The 25,653-nt window shown below is 36.4% G+C and overlaps 1 protein-coding gene across 1 annotated transcript in view; it reads right to left on the minus strand.

The window, feature by feature from the left end:
• The window catches only part of ST18 (ST18 C2H2C-type zinc finger transcription factor), a 172,793-nt gene that overhangs the window by 70,282 nt on the left and 76,858 nt on the right, over positions 1-25,653 (minus strand). The window contains exons 3-4 of the mRNA XM_069779327.1: positions 7,954-8,060; positions 1,237-1,291 (exon numbers count right to left, since the gene is read on the minus strand). Coding sequence (XP_069635428.1) covers positions 1,237-1,291; positions 7,954-8,060 — 162 coding nt within the window. The remainder of the gene's footprint in view (positions 1-1,236; positions 1,292-7,953; positions 8,061-25,653) is intronic.

Here is a 25,653-nt window from a genome sequence, read left to right on the forward strand (position 1 = left end):
ATGCTCTAATGCTGAGGTGTGAATAACTTCCCTATTCAATGGCTTTGTTCAAGTCCTCTGTTCTGGTACTTTTGAAATATATATGAATTTTACATTAATTTCAGAGAACTTTACTGAGGGATGCATCAAAGTTTTGATATGATAGTGCTTATGGTTTTTAGAAAGGCTTGTCTGTATTTATCCCCTTGTCTGCGGGCATTTTGTGGCACTCCCACCCCCTTCCTCTGTCTTTTCCTAAGAGAAGTTAGCACTTTTCACCCCTTTGGTCATTTGCAACTAAAGAACTAAGCCAAACCACACTTTAATTTTTCATTCTGACCACAGCTTGAAGCTGGAAGCATGATATTAACAATCCAGAACTACTGAGTTATGATAATGAATGAAATTAATCTGTTTTGCACAATCCTGAGAGTGCACAATTCACATTAAAATTTAAGTGAAGGATGGGTGCTTTGCACCTCTGAAAATAGTCGTAAGCAAAAATGTTCAGAGGGCAGGCAAAACTCTGACATTTATTTTTATGTATCTCCATCTATCACTCATTATCAAGAGTCACAAAAAGTGTTATGAATTAAAATAAAAAGTTATTTTCCTGAAAGGGCTGTATTGCTAGTCAATCATGTTTTCCAGATGTTGAGATCATTAAGGGCCTGTTTATCTCTCAGTACTGCATTTCCATCTGTTCCTTACAAAAAGAGAGGAATAGCTGGGAAATACAACTATGTCATAACTTTGCAAAATGAAACATGAGCACCAGTCCTTTAAAAAAGCACAGGGTTCTCCTCTGCTGCATACACCTGCACCTTTTGATTAAAGTAAATTTACTTCTGGAACATTTACACATCTAATTTACAGATAATTAATGGCAATAGACAGAAAAACATTCAGTTGGCTGAGACAAAGTTTTGTACATTATTTTGAAAACATCCATTCAATATTGTTTAGCCGTACTCCCTACGGAAAATCTTTGTTTGCATAATAAAAAGCATAACCTTTATTTTCTTTGAGAAATAGCTGAAAGAAAATAGCATACAGTAGATTTTTTCTGCTTTTCTTTAAGCCATAGCTAATAACATCGTGCCTCTTAATGCCAGCAGTCTGTGTCCTGCCTTGATTAAAAAAGCAGCCCTAAGGAAGCTACACACTCTCTTACTGCACATTAGGGACTGTGCACAGGAACTATCATATTTCATGGTGTGCTGGGCACAGGGTCATGGAACGTGCTTGCTAACTCACCCTTGGTTCCTTTTGAGCGCGTGCGCAGCTTTTTATTTTCCCCATCTGCATCCATCTGTAATATTAACACAAAGTCTTTAATTCATTCCTTTTGCCATTGAGGAAAAAAAAGTCTCCAATGCTTTTTTTCCACATTTCCAAAGGCTAGACAGTAATAGAAAGAAGAATAATCATGCCTTATTAATCTTGTCAAAGAGATAAAAAGCCATCTGTGAATATCTGGTAAATACCTAGGAGATACCTTTAATGGTACAGATTTGTTTAATAAAGTGATGGTTATGAGTGACTCTGTAAGGTTTAATGACAAGGTCTACAGGTGTTTGCTGAAGGCATAAGGTTAGACACAGCAATGCTGTATGAGTGCTGCTTTCAGCATCTACCTCCTGGAAGAAAAGGTCCCAGGAAGACACAGTGCCTACAGGCACTCGGCATTATTGTTGTAACTGAAGCATATCTTAATAGCTGCATTGGAACCTGCATTTCTGACAACTTCATCCTTAAAATGTGAAACCCTCTTGCTTGAATGTGCATAATTGCACATGTACAGCTTTAAAATTCTTCACCATTTAGTTACTTCTTACAGAAGTTTTGGTCAAAAACACAGTTACAGATTTTTTTTTTTTGGGGGGGGGGGGGGAAGACTGTAAGTGTCCAGGTTTGTATTTCACATTAAAAAAACCCAAACAACACAGCCAAAAAATCCAAACACCCCAAAAGTCAGCTGTTGCAGTAAGATTTCTGACTGAAATAAGAGAGACCTTTCAAGATCAGCTGTTCTCATGACACTTTTGGCTACATCTAAACCAGCACTGGAAATATACACCTTCTGGTCTTGGATCCAGCCCAGACCCATAATTGTAGGGGCAGGTTTTCAATCCATGGATTTTATTACAAACCCCTGAAATTCAAATGGATTAAGATTTCATGTTCTGGTGTGGAGAGCTGCAGTGACATACAGCAGATTGTACAACAGTAGAATTTTGACCATGTCCAGGGAGGCAAACTCCTCTTCTTTCTGAAATAACTCTTAATTTTTCTGTAAGGAAGACTCTCTCAAGAGGAATTTTTGTCTAGGCAAAATATCAGGAACCCTGGAATTCTTCTTCAGTGTCCGGTAATATCTTACTATCTATCTTTGTTTTGAATCTCAGTTTCCCTGTTTGTAAAATGGTGATGATCAAACATAATGTAGACAAAGCAAGTCCCATGTGCTTCTGCAGATCAATATGCAGGAACAAATGCAGACACCAACATCTGTTTTATAAAACTGTTGAGCAAAAGGTGGATGCATTCTGTGGATACCAGAAGTTGCCTATGCCTGGCATCTTTCCCTGCAAAAGGTCGCAAGATAAAAAACAATGTCAACAGAAGATCCTGTCTATTATTTCACTCTTCCTTTCCGAGGATCAGCAGAACTGTTTTGCTCTACTGAGGGAAGGTGCAAGAAGTTCTGTTTGTGCCTTTTTACATTTATAGAGTTTGAAGATCTGAGGATGCTTTATTTTTAGCTTTATGTGACTCAGATAACTGAGATATTTTGAAGGTCTTATCTGAAAGAACATTACAGAATATGTCAAAATTGACCTGAGAAAGAAAAAGGGTAAAGTCAGCCTTTATAGGGGAGAAAAAGCATTTCTTTAACTTCCTGTTGTGTTGGGTTTTTTTTTCTATTTGTTGTTATATATAGTTACACATTATATACAGCTACTGGAATCAAAATACCTATTTGCAGGAGAGAACACAAACATTTGAAAAGAGTGTTCATGTACTTCAAGAAGTCTAATTCTAGAACACAGGTTAGCAATATCTGAAATGAAAGTGTAAATTGATTGAAATGCACCTCAAAGCCAGAAAATGATATCTTTCCTCTGTTTAAATTTACATCTGATGTTGATTATTAGCAGTGAAGGAACATAAGTGGCTTGTGTTTACGCAGTGGGGCTGATGGCAGCCTTTACTTGTTACTATCCTTAAAACCTGGAGAACGAGTTTTTGCAATGTGACTGCAATGGTAATGGGAAACATGGCTCTGTTCTCTGATGCTGAGTTGTGATTGAAGGCACTGACCTGCCATAGACTTATAATAGGGGAGCAGGTGTGGCAATGATGGACTTTAATTTCCTTTAATAAACCTTTTATGTGCCACACTTTTACTGCCATTCTATGCTCTCCAAGGTCCTGCACATAATAGGTTCATTACTTTTGATTACTATAGTCTATTGAGACAAACAACTCCAGAACACACTATATATTATGTTCAGTTAAACCAATATAGACTATTTATCCACTGTGCATTATTTCACCTGCAACTCTACAGACAAAATTAACAACAGCTCCTGTAAGCTAAAACTATTAAAACCACTGGTACTCCTTTGTCATCATTTCATAATAAATACCACACCAATCACAGTGCTGCTCTTTTAATTATGAAACAAAAAGTGTCCACTGCTTCTACTGAACAGCAGTTACTTTGGTCTAAATAGCACGTTGCATTGTGATGAATATTTAAAAACTGCACAATAAGTGAAAACCAACAATAAAATCAATGTAGGTGATTTTTCTATTGATTTCCTTTCTTTGTAATAATTTGAAACTATGAGAGAAGTTTAATCAACTCAAACCTAAAATTTATAGAACTAGTTAGCCTGGTGCATACCACATATTAAAATAATTATCATGTCTGTGTTGCATAAAAAAACACCTTAACTTACAAAAAGTCCCAAACATTAACCTGAAAGTTTTACAGAAGTAACTGAATAAAACTGTGATTTTTTTAAAGTGTGTCAGCAAAAAGACTTCTCTTGCTCAAAATTTAAATGCAATATCTTTGGGTTTTCATAGTTCTTTCAGAGACTGCCTGATACTGAAAGAGTGAACAAAGTTTCTCACTTCTGATTGTTATCTACATAGTGATTGTTTTACGTGAAATTACAGCCTCAGATGGTCAGCAAGAAGTATTCAAACCTTTAAATCACCCATGGAACAACAAAAGAATTAAACTCTGCAAAATTCCATCCGAAATTTTTAGAGGTAATTGTTATCAAGGTGTAAAATTGAAAGACATATCTTATTACTGCTGTGTACTGTAAAGGTTGGATGGATTCTGGAAGGTGCTTCATGCTCTCAAAGCCGGGGATGGTCAACTCTCCCTCCCAGTATATATGTTGTCTTGAGAAAAGAAGCCATAAGGGATATATAGAATGGTCATGTCTGCACAAAATCCTTGCACTACCATCACGATAATATCTAAGTGCTTGTCAGGAATATTTTATTGAGGGTTATAGTCCCATATTTTTAAGGGCACATTTCACAAAAATAACGACGAGTGAATAGTGGAATTAACTCCACTTTAACACTGTGTCTTATACCTAGATTCTCTGATTGAATGGATTTTAAACTTGTCTAAACATTTTCTTTTCAAAATTAGTTAGAACTAGCTAATGGACTCAAAAGGAATTAGTGGGAAATACACAGTCAGAAACACAGTGCCAGAGGGGTAGGAGCTATGCAGTCCCAAATCATTAGGCAAGCAGGCTAATAAATAAATACTTGCCTTGGAATTGCTTCATTTATGCCCTATTTCTGTGATTTGGAAATTTACTGAGGATGTCGATGTTGAATTATTTTCCTAAAACATGTTCCAAGAAATCTCCCTAAGTTTCGGAATGCTTTCTGTCTGACTTCGTGAATTTCAATTTGCTCCTCCCTCCACCTTTCCTTCAATATTGGTTGAGACTTAAGGGTAAGTCAATAACTAGGTCCCAGAAAACTGACTGGAGTCACCTTTGATACCACAAATTCTGCTTGGCTGAAACTGGCGTAACTTGCTATGTGACTGCTACAGGGTATTGATGTTTCTCCAGATGAATTTATTGGTGGAATAGCAGCAATCATACTGTCAGAGCAAACTATTTCAGAGTTGCTGGCTGCAGAAACCAAATGTTACTTCTTCTGTTTGTACCATCCCACTGCAGTCAGTGGACTCGAGAGCAGCACCTGGAAATACTTCCCTGAGTGAGAGAATCAGGATTTGGCTCTGAGTTTGGTTTTTTGTGTGCCTGGAGTCTATCTGTGCACATGTGCATGTACTGATATTATAATCGGATCCAAGAATATGACTAACAGCTGAAAATAGGGCATGTGCAATAAATGATAATAATAACAATAATAAGAAGAACAGCTATTTCAGTTTACTTGCACATTTTTAATTCTGAATTTCAGAAACTAAATTGATACTGCTATCTTGGTAACATAGTTTCACAGCACATTACTGTGAAATAAACTATGACTTGGGGAAGCCAGTGCTGCTGACATAGGTAAAAGTGAAATGCACCTCCTGGAAAGAGCTAATGTAAGAGCTATGCACTTTCTAATTTCTATTGTAATCTTTGTACAAGCATGATTTTCCCGGAGTGGGTTTCACACTGCTGGACTGGCAGTCGGTTTCCTTTTGTGTAACTAGCTAGAGGAAAAGAAATAACCAGTCTATCTAGAGGTGAGGAGTAAAAAAGTTGACATTTCATTGTGATTTTCCAACTAAAAGTTATGTCTGATTTTCAAAATGAAATTTGGCAAACAACTTTTCTAGGACAAACCTTAGCTGATCTTGAGAGGTCTGAAAAAAGAATAGCTTTTCTTTACTATTTTTAATTTGTAAACTATTAAAAGTTTGTATAGAGGCAACAGCTATATCTGTCACTAGACTAATAAACTTTGCCAAAAAACAAAAACAAAAACAACTTGATGATTTTTGAGGTACAGGAATCCATCCTCAAGTCTCAAACACAAGCCACAAACTTCAAAGTTGAAGTCAGACACTACTAAGCACTACAACCAGGTCTGTGCTGTACTGCGTCCCAAAGTGACATGACACTGTGTGCCTCTCCCTATAATAAATAATACCTTCAGAGCAAGGTTTCAGTGCTTTTGGTACTCATATTTTAACATTTCTTTTGAAGAACTCATTTAAGAATCTAATGCATAAAAAGAGGATAATGTCATAAATAAAAAGATTTTAAAAAAAAACCTGAAAGCAAGAAGATTTCCTATAGCCTGTCCAGAAGTACAGAGCACTGTTTGGCTGGCTGTGTATATATGTATGCTGACTGCATCTTTCTGTCATTCTACGATAGCTTTTTTTAATATGAAGTATTAATGGCAGATTGATGGTGAGGAGTACGGTGCGAGAAGGAAATGTAAAGTACTCACATAGCAACTTCTAGATAAAGCTTATATATTCGGATTACTGGCAGTAAAAAAATCCAAAATTCAAAGACCACATTTTTAGGAACATTGCTTGTACCATGGTTAAAGTTTCTTGTTCTTCTTCTTTTTTTTAATAACATGTTGATAGCCAGAAAGTATAAAAATATTTACAAAGTAGATGTTCTTAAAGACTGTTACTAAAAATATGCCTTCTTTTGTGATTTTGATTATTCTTAACCAAGGAGTCATCTCATCTTTATTTTTGAAACTTTTGCTTTAGTTTATACAACGTTATTCCTGATTTCTCTAGGAGAAAGTTGAATAACATGGAAATAATTGGTTCAGATGTATTCATTTCTCAGGAGTTAAAATAAATAAGTACATCTACTGAATGCAAACTTTAAAGCATGTTTATACCACCTATAAATAATCGATAATTTGGCATTTTATAGTGTGGTTGAATGGTATATCTATTTTTGAGAAGATGATGGATTTTTATATTGAAGTCACTACTTGAAAATATGCAGCAACAAAATAAACCTTGAATCAGAGGCAAGTTTCAAGAGCTTTGTACTGAGGATGATTTATTTTGATTCTCACTTCTGATTTCTGAGTTGTCACTGCTGTTGTATACTTCAGCCATGCAACTTTGCACAACTGGCAGTGCTGAATATAAACCAAAGCCATATGTTTATGTCCTTTTGCCAAACGACTACAGCAAATAGTTCTATTATTCCCTTAGGTAACCAACATGTGCCAAGTATTTCTATTAGTCTGCTTTACCAAGGCTTTAGAGGGCAGAGTCACAGCTTTATGAAATTAAGGGGCAACTGCTAGCTTTTTAAATTTAGAGAAAAATTATATAGTCTACCATGCTGAAATGCAGCTCAACACAAGCTGATGTGTGTTCCTACTTTCCAGAGGCTTTTTTTCCTGGATTTTTATTTTTTATTTATGTCAATGTCTTGTTACTACTTCCTGGGCTACTATGTACTAAATACATTTTTTAGAAGGAAAAAAGTGTCACTATTCACAAAGAAAAAAGTGCTTTGACACTTTGAAGTTTCTTACAGATACACCAAAGTTTGTATCCTACCCAACTGATATGTAGTTAAAAAAAACCTCAATAAGCATTATAAAAAAAAATAAAATCACAAATAATCTATCCCTCACAGATTAAATTTAAGCAGTGCATTATGAAATACATTCTCACTTCTGGAGTCATATAGATTCAAAGATAGTTGTGTTCCTGTCAGTATGTAATGCTAACAGAGTGTAGTTCTGAAACTTAAAAACTAGAATTTCTAGTATTTACAAAGATGTATAACTTTTTCAATTGTTCAATATTGTTATATCTGACTGTTGATGGCTACTGTTCTTAAAACAGCAGATGCTATACGAGAAAAATAGTCCTAGTACACGAGACACTACACATGAAACCACATAGTATTCTAGTACCAATATAGAGGAATATTTTGACTCAAATTAATTTTTGTAAATAAATTATCCCACCTTTATGTGTTTCTGGGTGAAAATATATGCAGATTCCAAAGGACCAAATTCGTCACTCAGCCCAAGATGCCTTGCCTGATTTAACAGATAATCCTGAAATTCATTCTCTGAAAAACAAGACAACAAAAGAAAAGCAAAAAACAGCTATACTAAATAAAATGTAGATGAAACAGGACACTCTTTAAATCAAATGGGCAAATAATGCAGGTGCATTGTTTTCTTGTGTAGTTTTTCAAAGATGTGATATACAGGCTTCAATGATGCTTTTAAAAGGCAGAAAGAATAGCAATTTTTCTTTTGTGATCATACTTTCTTTATATTGTTAATGCTCTTTCCGATAGCTTATGAAATAGACCTGCTCTAAGAAAAGTTTCTCTTCTTGCACAGACAAAAATCCACAGTTTCTATGTGTAGAAATCCTTAGTCAAATGTTTTTACTGCATTAGAACCCCTTTGACTGAGTAGGATGGTTCAGTACATGATGTGAAATAAATGAGAAGCATTCTAAAATATTTTAATAATAGCAGAAAACCCCTCAGTTTTCTTTTTTTTTCCCTGATTTTGAATATCAAAGTTTAAAGTTTGGCAGACTGGTAGTGTTCTTACAATAAGCAAACTGAAGGAAATCCTTGACATTTCTCCATGCTCAGTTTTTATTCCTTTCTGTGAGGAATCTCCCTCTAAATCAACAGTAACAGCAAGGGAAGAAGAGCTGCAGAAGTTTGTATCTGAGTGTACAATACTGAGGGCCTTGTATTCAGAAATAATGAATACCCAAACCCTTCGAACACTTAAAGTTGTAGGTTCTTGCAACCTGAAAAACATGGCTGTAAGCAGTTATTATGGGAAGGCTTTATTTTGGCATCACTCCTGCCACTAGTGACCAAAATATAAAAATTTTACTATCACTTGCAACTTCATAGGTCCTTTTCAAATAGTATCCAGTGTATTTAGGAAAATAGATCTGTTCATTCAACATATTCCAATTATGGCAAAGTTTACAGATAAACTTTTGGAACTTGAAAGTGATACTTTAAGTATTCAATTAATGATATCTGATGAAGTTTTGTCAGTAAAATTTATAATGTTACATTTCTGAAATTGGAAAGGCTCATTCTAAACAGATTCTCTGGGAAGCTAGAGTTCATTGAGTGACTAATTTCTGCTTGAGTCCCAATAGATAGAATATTAGTTGCATCCCATCAATAACTTTTAATTAAAATAAATACGCTTTTATCAAATAGCAAAACAGACAACAGATGCAGGATGATAAAGAAGGGAGAAAACCCAGAACAAAACAGCCCAATAGTGAAAAGATTTTTTAAGCCATTTTCTAGCCAATATGTTGCTGGAAAAAGATGTTGTTTATCCTCAAAGGCCTCTTTCCCTGTTATTCTAGTTCAATATCCATGAAAAAAACCAAGAAGAGTCTTAAAGCTTTCTACCTGCCTCTTCCTCTTTGTTCAAAACACACTAACCTAAAACAAAAGATCTCTGAGAATAACTACAATGGTGAACAAAGCTCGCTTTAAAGCTTAAAACTTAGCAGCTTTTTGTCTAAAATCCTATCATGTTATGTATTTATTAGCATTATATTTTTCATTTATTTTCTCAAAGATTGCCAATAAAGAACCAAATCACATAAGGGAGTAGCTGTAAACCCTTTGAGTTCCCTAATGTCAAACTCATTAGCATCCGAATAACCACACAGCAGCACATCATCTGCACAATTGCAATTTTTTACTACTTTTAATAGCGTTTCTCAAAGGGCTCATTTTCAACTTTCTTCAGTGGTTAGTTGGTTCTCTGGGGAAAAGGAGCTTCCTGACGCTCACAGCTTCCACTCAACAACCAGGCCGTTTGCTGTCAGAAGCATCAGCCCTCTGCCCTAACCCCATCTGCTGTCTCTCTCATCCTAAGGGACCGAGAGTTAAGACACCACAGCTGAGATCCACTTGGAAAAGTGCACAAAGGAGAGGAAAATATACAAAACTTTTCGCATTTAACTTTACATAATAAGCTAATACATTGAAAATTCTCCTTTTAAGAAGAGGAGTCTGGGCTGGGTCAGGGCTGGGGGGCAGGTTTTAAAATTGTACTGGAAAACTACATGCAACAGTGCCATTTGCTATTTCACTCCCATCTGCCCCTCATGCAACATCATCAGCTATCTTTGTAAAGCAGAGTGTGCTACAGTAGGACAAAAGCAAGACCTTATATAAAGCACAAAACCCAAACCCCTCTTGTTGTTGTTGTTTAATCGCAACAGAAGTTACTGGTTAGTAAGTTTAAATGTGCTATTTTCTATTTCTGTCACATAACAGGGTGCTGGCTGCCATACAGCTGATTCGTGGGTGAGTACCCACATTTGAAGATACAGTGTTTCATAAAAAGTCTAATGCAATGTCATGCATTTGTCATGTTATAAACAGGGTGTGTAGGATTATGCTGTGTCATGGGATGTGATGTATCCCTAATGGAATATAAACTATGCATCACCTGTGTCTACACTCCAAGAAGCAACTTACATTTCAAATATAAGTGCTGGGATCTGATACTTCAGTTAGCAAACAAGAGTTAGTGTTGATTTCACAGTAACATCAAGATCTTATACAATAAGCTATTGAGAAACACTTTATTTTAGTATATTTTATGAATTATAAAATTAATCATTGGCCAAATTTTGAGGTATTGCAAGAAGTGCAGATAAAAGTCTGCAATGCCAACTGGAAAAGTTAAGATCTCAGCATCAAGAGCCCATAAAGAACATGTATCTAGGTTATTGGTGACTTTGATGATAAGATTGTTGTTGATGGAAATCAGGTAGAATTCACTTACTTATTTGTCAGCCAAGGTTCTTTGGTGGCATCACTCCCCTTAAGTCCACACATATCTTCATTTGGCCCAATCCATTAATAGGTTGCATTAACTCATTTGTTTGTTTTAGTAAAGAATTCAAAAGTATTTACAGATGGCAAATTATGTCTACACTTCAACTCCCTATCTGTCTGAACAGAATTTTTTAATCCTGAAGGTGAAGTTTGCCTGCCTACAAAGAAAACCTGCACTCTTTTCAACCAGCACCTCAATTCAGCTGAATAATAAACTTTATAAACCCACAAAGACAGAATAAATGAGTTGCTTGATTTGACAGTGTAATGGTTCAGTGAAGTCACCTGGAACCTTTGCAATTCATTCTTTGGTTTATAGCCATTTCCAGTGTAACATGATTTTGTACTGACTCTGAAGTGCCATCCTACTGAGATCCATGAGTCATACCAGGATACTGATGTGAATCACCGTTTGGGCCCTGATCCTCGACATCAGATGTGTGTGACAAATCCCTTCAAGCAACCATTCTTGTCTATGGGTGTCTATGGGTGAAAGTCCACTCATTCAGGTCAGATTACTAGAGTTCCTGAGGATTTAATAATGAGAAAAGACATATTCTACAGTCAAAAATTATCTCACTAGAAGTCTGAGGTTGTTTTCTGTTAGAATTGCAGTACACAAAGCTGTACTACACTGTAAAAGTCCCCAACAACTTTTTTTGATCATCATGGATATCATTTCCATACGTTAATTTGATTTTCTTTCATTTACCACACCACTAGTTGATGTATTGCAAATATGAAAATGAATGATCACACCAGTTTGTGATTTGCCAACTCAGAATGGAAGTGATAGCTAAGGAAACAAAATCCAATGTGCTTACCATTATGATCCCTGAATATTTTTTGTTTCTACAGTGACAGTGATTTCTCTTTCTCAAGATAAAATAATGCAACACATTTAGTGTTTGAGAAAAAAATATGTGAAAGCAAAAGATGCCATTACAAATCAATGAAGATATATTGAGCTCTTCACTGAAGTCCGATCTTTATACTGCACAGGCTGAAGTACCTAACTTAATATGTAAAGTTCTGCACTAATTTATGGGTCACCTCAGTGAGATCCTTAAGTGCACGTGTAATGTTCACCACATGAGTAAAGAAATGAATTTCATTTGGCCTTCTGATGCTTCGCTTTAACACCCTCACTGCAGTACACATGGGCACTCTTGGAAATCTGAAGGATTCTACTTGGAAACATTATTTTTGTATAACTTGGGCTTCAGAAAGGAATTTCTTTGGGGCAGAGTACTCATCTTTGCACTTCAATTAAGTGCAGAGTACACATGAAACGGAACTATTGCTGCTTCAACTATTGTGTTTTCTTTCCCAACTATAAGGCTAAACTTTATCTTACTTAGTTCTACCCTGAGATGAACAGGAGGTCATGTTACCAGTGCAAGGCAGCCTGGTAACACAGGCAGTTGTCCTTCCACTACCTGTAAAAACACATCCTTTGCACTCATCCTCTCTTTTAAACATGGCAGTAATTCCAATGCCATGTGCAAGATCGTATTTTGCCTAGCAGAAGGGTTTAACTTTCACCTGATTTAAGCAACAAACTATCCCTTCAAGATGCCTGAGGCTTTGCTGTAATTAACATAACTGCATTTAGATGCTATTCATGACCGATAATTCCAACACCTTGTGAAAAAAAAAAAAAAAAAAAAAAAAGGTTGCATGCTGTAAACATTATAAACATATTCAAATAAGCTTAACACAATCTGCCATGCTTATTTCTGCCTAGATCATGGACCAGCGAAATGGTTAATGCAAATGGATTTATAATTTGCTTTGGGGGGCCAGTTTCTTCTCCTTATTTATTAGCCCAGCTGATGGGGCAGATTTGATGAGGCACTTCTGGAATAATTGAGTCATCACACAAAGAAGGCTGCTAGCATTCAGAGTGGTTTTATCAGCAGCAAGCAGGCCTGATTACTGACAATTACACTCTGATCCGGTGATGGAGGAGAAAGAGCCAACGAGTGGGAAATGTCCGTGTTTCTATCCAGGAATAATTTCTACATTCATTTTACATGCTAAGTGTTTCCTATCTCTGCATAATAAACTGTAAACAGGAATAGATGGCACAATGTCCCTTAATATTTCCTGGTAATGAAGACACAAATGTACAGTGAGTGCTGATAAATATAGATGAAACATAAGCTATTCTCTGAGTCTGTATTGTTACCTTTAAAATAAATGCATTTTGGTGGTAAAAGCATAATCATAGCTAATGCAAAAAAATGACAGAAGATTGAAGCTGTCCTTGTAACTACACAGAAACTTTGTAAAAGTCCTGTTAATCACTGCTGCTCTAGAGGCTCATAAGCTGAAGGTGATATACTGGAAAGAATATCATTTTGTTTCTCAATAGTCAACTGTGTAAGAACTCCTTTGCTTTGACACAGTAAAGGAGAGCAACAGCAGTGACCTCCATTAACACTTCAGGGATAGAGCACATCTCAATGCTAAACTGAAAAACAATGAAGCTGGTCCTAGAAGACATCTTCACTATGATAAATTCTCATTTCCCTCTCATCAACCTTAAGATAGTGTTTATAATGAATAACAGAGCTAGACCATAGATTTCATGAGTTGTGTTTAGCAATGTATTATTGCCTTTAGGACATTATTTTTTTTAGCAACCAGGATGCTGTAAAATGTCAGTTATTAACAAAATGCTGAAAGCAGAACTTTGGAAAAATCTGTTTCTTCTCTGACTCAGGAAAAAAACATGGAAACAGACATACTGAAGAGTTTAAATGTAATTTTGTGTTTGTTGATGGGCAATTACAGATTTCAGCTGGAAAATGTTAATGCCCTAGTCTAGGGAGAGTTTTTCTTTTTTAGAGTTGATCAGGCATGAAACTGAATAATAAACTTCTGCATGCTTGTTTATTCCTTTTCCTCTTTTTAAACTAATTCATAGCTTCAAAAGAACTAAAAGTTATTCTCTGTTCTCCTGCCGTAACTATGGTAACTATGTTTCATTAAAGTAGCCACTTAACTTCAAGGCTTGTGTTACAATGATATGCATTATTTTGAGTAAAACCACACCGTAACAACCTCATGATTTCAGAGCAATTTTAAAAGAAAGTTCAAAGAGCATGTGTCATTGACTCTGGAACACAAGGTTTGTTTTCTTTTAAAACATGTTTACTCTTTTTCAGCCTGGATGACTTTTCCTGCATAGAGTCATCTCTGTTGTAAGGTTCTGTGTGGGGGAACCACTACTGACTTCAGCAAAAGATGACCATGCTCTGCTCATCAAAAGGGGTGCTTAGTAGTTGCAGGATTGAGGCCAGTGGGAGATGCTTGAGCACACAGATCAGTATGACTAAGAGCAGCGAAATTGTGTTGTTTTAATTACTCTGTTATAACCTCCTTCAAAATCACAAGATTCTGGTCTGGTTCTGGAGTTGCTACATGCCTGCTGTTTAGCCACCACTGTTACAGTCCTTGTACCATACATGGTTTCCAGCAAGCTAGTTAGGAACCGATGATTTTGAAGGGCAATTTTATGGGGATGCTGTTACGGTTGCATTTAACCTCTGCAGAAGTGCTGGAACTGATTAGGTTCAGTAAAAGTGCTCACTCTCAAATACTTACAGGCTTAATCTAGGTTACTATATTCCTTCCCTGTGAATTCTGGCAGTTCCAGCCAAATTTCTGGGGGCTGATTTAATAGCCAGAATGAGGACATTGCAATTCTTACGCTGGACAAAACCCATGGCTAATTAGCTCATTGAACATTCTCTGACATGGAGTCAAAAGGAACAATGAACCTAAAAATACAAACTATTTTTATAAAAAGAGATATAACTACCATTCTGCTATCCTATGCATTCATCTTCCCCTTTCTGAATGCCAAGCTCTCTTCATTAAGCATGACAGACATGCCCCAAGAAAGGGAAAGTCACACAAAGGGAAGAAGTGTGCCTTCCCTCAACATGCAAATCACATATGTTCATTAGCTTCAAGAGTGCCATGTGAAGTACAGTCTGCACCATCTAAAAGACTTGTAATGACCCTAACTGCTAAAGATAATGGGGCTTGCTTGCGCGACTGCACTGCCCTGAAGATCCTGGGAACATGCTGAAGAGCACAGGAAAAAATAAAACAAGAACAAAAATACACCTTGAAAATCAATGTCATAGAGGATATGCAAAAAAAATGACTAATATTTGTCAGATACCAAAATGTGCATGTAAAATGTTCACTGGGACAGACTTCTTATCTGAAAAGGTTTCACTCAGCAAATGTTTGGGGCAGGTGTGTGGAGCAAGTAAAAGGGTGTTCAGTCTGTTTAAAGTTATGTTAAGAGGTCAGTGACACCAGGCATGGCTGTTTACATTCCCTTTTTGGAGCCTTTTATGATTCTAGAGTGGGGCGAAGGTTATTTCCTAAAATGGCACCTGTCTTCTGCCATAGACATATACAGAAGGTACTGTGATTGAGCAAATAGTTGGAAAAAAGGGATTCTGGAACTCTCTTCCTGCCTCTGCCACTGATCTATTCTTTGACCTTCAGCAAGTCTCTTCACCTTTCAGCTAAATGAGGATAACGACATAGAGTGCTGTGAACTGCTTTTGTGCATTTCTAACCATGTTTTAAGATGGTGAATATTATTTTCGCCCTCAGGCATTCATCAATTTAATAGCCTGCTCATGTTGTCACTTCCTCTGAAACTCAACCAGATACTTCAAGAGTATGCTATTACTTGGGATTTCCAAGAAAAAAAGTTTCCTTTTTATTTTCATGCTTTTTTAGTAAAAAAAACCAAACCCTGAACAAATAGAAAAGGACACTTCTGAGAAGAATGAGTACTAACTAATGCATGATTAATGGCAAAATAATTTAAAACACATTTATGTTCTCTCCTAGCATATTAGGCAATCCAGAGGTAACTGTACTCTTGGCATGTCAGGTCTTTATCTTAAAAATGTGTTTCACTTGTTTTCCTATGAAGAGAAACATTCTCCTAGGAAATATCTTTAACTGTTTTACTTTGAAAGTTTCTGCTCTCAGTGTTGAAAATGTCAATAAAGTGTGTATATCTATCTATCTGTCTATATGTTTGTGGTAACATTAAGTGGTTTCAAATATTCATTGAGGTCCACGAGAGTGTTCTGGTTGTTTTCAATGGAGCCAGGCTTACACTAGGGAGCCTGAAAGAAAACTGTGTTTAAAGTGATGAAGTTTGTAAGACATCTCGCATACAATATGGGTACAATATTCAAATATTCAAATATTGAATATTCAATATTTCAAATATTGTACCCAGCAAGCACTGTATTTAATTTAAAAGTAACTGAAAGAGAAAAGTTTATTTCAGTGTGAGTATATTAGATGTGTGGTAAGAAAATGGCCCACTGTACCACTAAACAATAACACTACAGAAACATACCTTTGTAATGTTATTTTATATTGGTAAATAATAGTAATCTATTATTCATCCTATTGCAGCAAATTTGACTTGAGCAAGATGAAAAAAGCCTTCCTATGGCGAGATGTCTTACAAACTTCATCACTTTAAACACAGTTTTCTTTCAGGCTCCCTAGTGTAAGCCTGGCTCCACTGAAAACAACCAGAACACTCTCGTGGACCTCAATAATACATGTTATTTGCATGTGGAAGCAGTCACATACACTTGATACTAATCACACAGGTATACAAAGATACAGTCCTGGTCAGATGATCTTACAAAGTAAGGTGATTAGAAAGGATTTTGGATATGACAGCTGTAAATATTAAAGAGCAGTTTAGAAATTCTGATAGCACATCAATGAAATTTTGCTATTTTATTTGATAGTCATGTCATTCTTGATAAGTAGGCCTATATCAGATGTCTGAATATATATGGAATAGGCTAGTTTGTTGTTTGGATGTCACATTAAATCATGGGTTCTGCCTCTTCTGTTTACACCTCAAATGCCAATACATGTACAGGAAAAGGTGTGGGATGCGAGGTGGCTCTTGTGCTCAGGGCGTAATCATTTTTTTTCATATGCTGTGCTCACCTACACCAGGAGACAGATTTTTGTTTTCTTTTAAAGTGGTCTGCATCATTTTGCATCAGAACTATGTCCTGACACAAGAAGTAGTAGCTGTGACTTTTAAATAATCAGCCTCACTAAAGGCACCATTATGGCAATCAACAATGTTCTACCTTAAATCATTTTGACAATGCATTCTCTGTACTGCCCATAGACTTGGAGGGTGTCCTCAAAACATTCAAAGCTGGGACAATATTCATGGTTAAGAAAAGTCCAGAAGCAGCCAAACAGGTGTGTATTTCTCCCAGAAAAGGCCTTTTTAGATAGAAGACCTTTTGTACACTAGTTCTATCCTAGGCCCCTTTTAGGGGCCACACCTGAGAGAGAAAGTGAATTATCAATGACTTTTTTTTAAAGAATCAGTGGTTTAACACTAATTTCTAATCAGATCCTACAGAAAGGAACAGCTCGCATGGCAGCTGTACTTTTCCCAGGGTTAATTACCTTTCACTGCTCTCTACTAATGAGTCAGCTGTTCCTGTCATCACACAACTACACTGTGTTCATCTGTAGCTCTAGCTGTGGACAAACACAGTAGCTAGAGCCCTGTTTACATATTGGTGAGGTTTGTTGTGCAAAGAATTTGCAAAGCAGTTTTTAAAAAAAATATGTAAAACTCCCATGCCTCTTCATGGAAACAACTGTACTTTTCAGGCCAACATCATGTTCTAAAGGTTACTGAATTAATCAACAGGAGTAGAAATCTAAGGACATGAAAACTAATAATAATTCTTTTTTTTTGTAATATTGCATAATAGTTTATATAAGGAAGATTGGATCCATCTTACCTGATTATTGGGTGAGGATATTCATTTATAGCTTGCTAGTCTATGCACTAGAAAACTTCTTTATAATATATTAAGTAGTAGAACAGATAATAGTGCAATGCACTTAAGGAAAGAGTTTGTATTATTTCGCATGGCAAACTCTAATAAGACAATGATTGAAAGCTTTCAGTAACCTGCTAATGTTTTTACATAATTCTAGAAGGTAATTCAGTAACAACTAAATAGAACACATCATTTTCTAGCTGGGGTGAACAGGATGTATGCTTTATAGCCATATAAGATCAAGACCGATCCCCATACATCACTTTTATATGTCTTCTTTAAGGACTGTATAAAACTTGGGGATATTTAGAAAGGCTAACTCTAATAACAGGGAGGGGACTGACACCTGGCTTCCTTTTATTGCCAAGAAAGTAAGGGCACGAGCTCCTCCATGGCAGCGATGAACACCTACAGTTAATCACTAGTGGTTATGCCAGCTTCCTCGTGGGAAGCTACGAAGACTATGGCTAAAGATGGGCTTTGTGACAGAGCTTCCAAAGCTCAAGTCCTGTTTGGGTCAACAATCAGAAAATGTTCATTTTTCATATAACCAAAGACAGGACTCTAAGTTGGCACTGTCTTCAAAATATGATTCTATGCTAAAACTGTCTACATGGAGGTTGCCCTGAACTGAGCAGATTTCGTCAGGGTAAGATCTGTAGGTGTTAGAAGAGAAAGTGAATTTTCACCACACACCAAAGGGGCACCACACAATACGTGTTATGTGAGAATGAACTCAACTACTCGCAATTGTATCTGCAACAGGCCCATTCATGAAGATACTATTCGAAGCTGAATTCCTTGCTAGCTGTGACATGAGATAATGGTCATTGACAAATCTAAGGCAGGAATACAGTCATCTGAATATGATGAAGGAGGAAGAAACTTAAGCTTTCCAGGTTAACCTTGCAGGACTGGCAGCTCAAAATATGATAAATTAGCTTTTGAAAATACCAAGGCAAAAGCAGCATGGGATTCCAACGGATCACTTGAATAGTCATCTGGGAAATTAGCAGTACACTTTCCTTTGAACGTTACTGTAATGAACCACCTCTTTCTCTCAGGCAACTGAACTTGCGCAAGCTGTATTGACAACCTCAGACAATCTGAGCGATGACAAAGTGTGAGCTGTGTGGTTATGGTCTTTTAAAAGGCAGATATTTATTTATTGCTCTATTAGAAGCAATTCTCCTGCTTGGTTTTGGAACTTTATGTGAAAGTGAATTTCCTGAAGGTGCATTAACTGGGCTTAATGATTCACAGAAACCTCTGATCACTCAGGTCAGGCCAGGGAAAACTGTTATTATGTAATTCCCATTTTGTCTCAGATTCTCCCTCTGCTCAAGAGATTATTCCTTCTTCCAACATCTCACTCACTCTTAATATTAAAAAAAAATTCTCAGGGGTAGCATGGGCATTCTCCATCTACTCAAAGGTCTTCACGTGTTACTGGCTTGTCTTCTCCTGGGTTCTTGAGAAGAACATTATGCCTTCTTTATCCACAGGCAGGAAAACTGGGAACAAGTCCTCTCCATTTGGTGAATGGGAAAACCTAACCCCTTGGACTGAGGTTCACCCTTTCCTGAGATGCAGTCTGCTTAAGTTGAACTCTGTCAGTAACAAGGCTTACTAGCTCTCTACTAGAAGTAGACTTCATGCTATACACTGAAGCAGCTGGGACGCTAGGAGACATCTTCTCTAAAGAGCCTAATGGGTTGATGATAGTCCTACTGTGGGGATCCCTCTTGGAGGTTCAGGAAGGAGGAGGCACACTCTCTGAAAAATTTAGGGCCAAAAATCATATCTTCTGCACTGTGCCCACTTAAAAACTTGACTTCTTTACTTTTAAAATATCATCAATATAGCCATGCAACTTCTAAATTTAAAAGATAGAGATCATCATGCAACTAACAAATAAATACCAAAGCCCCATGAATAAATAGGGAAGCAAACTGTATGACCTGAAGGGTATCCACAATGCTGAACTTGCTGTTTGAAGGCTGGCAATCATTGATTGAAAGCAACTTGCACTTCTTCAATATTACAGTATTATTCCCTGTGATCACAAAATAGTAGCACATTATTCACATTAATAACAAAAATAAGTGGTATTATTAATGTTGTTGCTACAAATAACATTGGGCCCAAAGCATTCAGGGCTAAAGCTATTTATTCTCTCACACTATTCAAAATGAGTAAGGGATATTTAAGAAGACATTTTCTAATGACAGGCACTAAAATGTTGGTTGTGGGGAAGAAAACTGAGAATATTATATGTGAGCAGGTTGAGCTTTTCAGGATAGATGTTAAATCAGTCTGAAGTGTTATGTTTATTGAACTGGTGTCAATTTATGCCATAATGAACTTCGTATGCCCACAATTTTGGCCATGATTTTCATTGACTTTGAATCTCATCTGTGGAAGTGCTACTGGAGATATATAGTTACTAACCCTTTGTAAAACTCATTGTTACAAAATTAGACCAAGCTAAGCATAATCTTATGGCAGAGTTTACTACTGTGGTTACCCTCCCCTCAGCAAAAAGGTATGAAAAGGCAAAGGACTGTCAAGACACCCAGCTATGGCTCCCTGCTTCCAAGGCCAACCCGTGCCTCCCATGGTATAGATTAGGGCAGTGTATAGCCACATGCTGTACCACAGGAACCATTCACTACATCGGGGTTAGCATAGCTTAGTGGAGCTCCCTCCAGCTCTGATCCCTGAGGAAATTCTGAGTTGCCCACTTAGAAATACAATTTAAGCACTTTGCCTCAATCTGAAGAAACTTCGAGAACTTATCCCTAGAGCTTAAAAGGATGAATATTTGTTTAATAAAAATCACTTCTATGTGCTAAAGCTATGGATATAATAAATAATCCTCTAAAAATCAAAATTTGTGTCATCAAATCTCTTCAAACACAGAAAAACCCATGAATTCTATGCAAAGTATGCAGAGCAACTGAAATTTTGAACTGCAAGCTTGCTTGTAGTTTTTATGATAGCATGAGGAACATTGAACCACTATAATCACCCATAGAAACAGTGCAAAATCATCATCTAATCTATCCTTCTATTATTTGAAGCTTGAGTTACAGAGTCTTGAAAGCCTGAGGAGAGAGAGAAATCACAGAAACACCGCTAAAAGTGCCTACAGACTCTGAGGAGTGACCAATGGAAGAAAGAAAATGTGGAGCTGAGTCTGGAAATGCTTCTATCAGCAGTGTTTAAAAAATCCAACTGGTTTAATGTAGAAATCTCTCCTGTATTTTAAAATGAATGGATATTGTTAAATCTTTACAGCTCTTTTCTTATTATTTTTTAAGAATTAGTTTTGAGAAAAGAATTTCTTATTATTTTTTAAGAATTAGTTTTGAGAGAAGAAACCCTTTTCTGAAAGGAAGTATAATGACTCCTAAGAACAAAGCAGGGAATTGCCCCCTTCCCTTTTGTAAATATCACATTTCAGGGGCAAAATTTGGTCCTCTGAGCTGCAAAGCAATATTCAGTTTTGCTATTCTGCTCTCCGTTAACATCTGAGCAAACACCAAATTGCATCAATGCCGTATATATGCAAGAGGAAACTTTAGGTCCAAGGTATATCACATTATTTATATCACTGTCTTGTATGAAACTGTGAGAAATAGTAAGTTTATGTGGAGACAAGATATAAGAAGACATCATGTCCAGTTTGTAGGCTGGACGAGAAAGACAGGATTCACCTCCCTAAATTTACATGCCTGAAATGCAGATACATATTTCTGAGGTAGTAACAGCTGGCTTCCCATAGTCTCTGGGTAGCCTGTAGGCAACCTACAGGTATTTCTGCCGCTGTGTAGATATGTGATACATCTTACTTATTCAATACATCAGGGTGAGATGAAATGCATCCAAGAAATTTCTCTTTCTTTCCACTGACTCTAAAGGGAATCTGGATGACTGGCTTAGGTCTAGACACTTCCACTGTGCACACTGACATTTCACCAAAGGATTCCTAACCAAAGAACCTATGGCAATCGCTGAGCAGATTCTTACAGCTTAAATAACATGTACGCTATGTGTCTCTGAGCTCTACTTTAAAATAGGGATGAAAAGGCAAAAGAAATAGAGTAGGGAACCATCCTCCGGGAACGAAGGCAGTGCCAGTCCTTGTAGGAAAGAACTGGCAAACAAAACGAAGCTGATGAACAAATAAAAGGCAGCACTAATGGATGGTGTAAATTAAAGAAAAGGAGAGTTAACCACAGCTTTGATATGAGCAGTGTGGCTTCAGAGACACAGCAGAATCCAGTGTCAAGAAGCAGAGAAAGAAAAAGGTCTGCATGATATGGCAAATATTTCTTCATCTAGATATAGAAACATGAAGACAAGTTCTAAGCACAACAGAGGCAAACTGAACTCTAAGAGTTGGTATGGACTGAAATACCATCTTTTTAATATTTAGATTGGATAATATTTTATGAAGGAATAAAAGTTTTCCTGATAAGTAAATGTGTCACAGGGATTAGTGTCTGATAAATGGGAAGTGTCTCTCAGCTTGAACTATTATTATCTGATACTGAATGCCATAGTTTTCTCAAGTCTAATTTTGCTATTTAAGCTTCTCTGTCTTCTTCTTTGGTTTACTATGAACTATTGTATACTTGGGAAACCTGAAGTCACCAGTGACAGTAGGTCTGCATTTAATTTTTTTTGTTTGTTTGTTTGTTTTAACCATACATAATGTCACATACCCTGTTGTATTTGGTGTCTTTTGTTCAGTGCCAAGTTTTCAACAATAAAATTAAAGAAATTAAAATCCAAATTCCTTCTAGTAACTTTTGCTGGCCTTTGGGAGCTAACAAGAGCCAGATTTTCAAAAATGAAAATGTTATTGTGCCTACACTGCCTGTCACAAGCATGCCCTTTTTTCAGAATGTAAGGTGAGTGTTTAAGCAAAGAATTATTGACACAATTATTTGCATGATTTGTGAGTGTCAAGCAGGGCTTTCTCACATACACTCAGTGAAACCTAGTGGTGTTTTTTTTTTTTAAATAGCCTTTATGTCTTGTTTTCTTTATTTTGTGCGTTTACTCCAAAGAAGAAAAGTCTTGTGAGTAAAATTCATCATATTTAAACAAAAGACTGGCAGCTTAACTAAGTATATGAACAGAGGGAAGGGAGACTTATTTCCTGAGTTTCAACAGATGTCATACTTAATTGGTTGTGAAATAAACCAGAGCTACTCTCGGCCTGTTTCCCTAGTTTCAGCTGTGAAGACACTTTCAAACATGTGCATTTCCCTCCTGCTTGTCATAATGAGGGTGTGGGGTGAGAATCAAACTTCCAAAAGGAGTAAAGCAGCATGCACGCTGCACACAGGCCTTCAGATGCACTAATTAAACAGAAGTGAGAGTTGCGTCTTTTGTTCCTGCGAGATACACGTCAATACAGCATTAAGCAAGACAGTTCTGTTGTTGCCTTCTGCTAATGTCAGGAAGTCACTGGACTATCCCATTCTGCACAAAGTTTTTCCACCTTCGTGTATTTTCTCTCTGAAACACCTTTTTTCCTAATTCAGAGCACTGACAATATCCTACAATGGTGAAATGTGATCATTTTTTTATTATGACACAGAGAGCATCTCCTAGATATTTTTTTCCCTTGCGGATGTTTTCTGCTAGAAGCAGCAGAGTAACACCACATGTAAGACAACAACAACAGCAACAAAGATTAAAAAAAAAAAAAAAAAAGAAAGAGTATTAAATATAAAGTATAAAATAGTTCGGCTAAACATGGTGAAGGACACAAGAAAATGGAGAATGAGACTTCTCATAGGCAAAAAGCCCAAACATTTGTAACTGGCTAACCACCAGTCGATGGTAGGCTAATATAAATAACTACATGCATTTCAAAAGGACTAGGGCAAAAAATGTTCGTTTTATGCCTTATTGTATGTAGCCCTCTAAATTAAAATGCTCTTTTGAGCTTCATGGGAAAAAGTTACATATGTGATAGGTGCTTCTCTGTGAAATTCAGTACAACCAAGTTAAAAAAAAAAAATCATGGAGAATAGAGTTTGTTAAAACATTTCAAATAGAAATGTAATGGGAATTGCGTAAAAAGAAAAATTAAGGCCAAGGTCAAATATGTTTAATTCACCTGTGACAACCAAACTGAACAATATTTGTTCTTTTAGTTTAGACTTGGAACCTAGATCCCAGGAGTGCTAGGAGAGAGCTTTAATCCCTAGAAAAAATTCAAATTCCCAAAGTGCGTGATGGAAACCAGTATAATCCTTCCTGAAGTCAGAAATAAAATACAAAATACTTTCTTTGCTATTAAAACAAGAGCAGTCATCATGATCTTTATTCTTTTAATGATTTCTAGGTCTGACTTTCGGCAGATGACCTCTCTTGTTTGTCCCTACATGTTTTCCAAAATATAAAAGTGAAATAGAGTCCCAAGGGCACTGTACTTGAAAGGTTATGAGAGTTAGAGAATTTTAACCATGCCTGCCAAATCAGCAGATGGCTTGTGATTATAATTATATGCATCAATAAAACGAATAATCTTTACAAAATTTGAATTTCTACTAAAGTAAGGGATTTAGTAAGCAGATGCAACAGAATGCATTTTCTTTAACCCTTTTTGTAGACAGTACTGTTTCTCACAAAAATAATGGGAAGGCTTTCCTTAAAGTAGCTTGACCATACACTTGAGCCTTAAATACATGTTTCTTTTGACCAAGTGTCAATGTTATTCAGAGTGATTTATGTGTTCCGTTGCACTTTGTTCACTAAATGTTGAATGCTTATATATAGGATGATTCCCATCAGACCCATACTTCAAAATGGTGTTTAATTTTATAAAATGTTAGAGATACAATGAAAATGTCATGTCTACTTAGCCTCTTCATTTGTATCATGATGGTCGTTCTTTCTGTTTAGGATTTGGTGACTTTCCATACCTTGTATGGAGGCTGAGTTAACGACATTGTTAGGGAAGAAAATATTTTTTCCCCAAATGTGGGAAATGTACTAAATGTTTTGTGGTTTTTTTTTTAATCACAAGAAATTGAATTATCTAAAATAAAATAAATTAATACAAAATCACAACCTTGGATTTCTATGTCCACTGTCCTTATTTTCAAACTTACTTTTGTAACAAGATCTAGTTTGTGTGTGTTAGATTGTGTCAAACTTCTGCCTGAAGTAGGAGAAAATCACACAGTAGAAAAATTAAACAGAACAAACAAAAGGCCCCCTAAGCCCAATCTATTTCTGGACTGCATCATAAAAATGCTATTTGAAGACATGATGGAAATATCCTAAAATCTTCTGATATAGCAAGGAAGAAAAGATTTGAGAACAATAATAAGTATATTTTCAAAAAAGTCTCTGTTTGGGATACTGTAGCTGCCTGCCTACAGTATTTTAACATTTATTTTATTCCAACATTTAAATGTGAACTTTTATTTGAAGAAGGTGTATGTGTTGGGTTTTTTAACTACCTTAATATCTCTGATGTGAAGAGTGCAAAACAGTATTTTGATGCTCATTAAAAAGTGGATTTTTACTTCAGAAATGACAGAACCATTACTCTGTATCATGTAAATCCTTCTTAGCATAAGGATTATTGACCTGATAGTCCATAACGGTGCCTTTGGAACCATTACTACTTTGTTGTGCCAATCCAGCTGCTGTACATGTGCTCTAAGTTGTGGGGGGAGGCACTGAAGGTGTCAAATTTTCTCCTGAGATTTAGGGAGCTGACCTAGTGACTCTTACTATCACCTGAAGAAACACTGTTATGAAGAAATTGGGATCTCTGATCCTCACATGAAATGATATTTTGGAAAAGTTCTAAAGCTTTTTTTTTTTTAATCTAATGCCTTGTGGAGCTGAGTTCAAATACATTTATTTAAAGGAAAAGCTATCTC

Source organism: Haliaeetus albicilla, chromosome 3 (assembly GCF_947461875.1).
Source record: "Haliaeetus albicilla chromosome 3, bHalAlb1.1, whole genome shotgun sequence".
NCBI classification, from domain to species: domain Eukaryota; kingdom Metazoa; phylum Chordata; class Aves; order Accipitriformes; family Accipitridae; genus Haliaeetus; species Haliaeetus albicilla.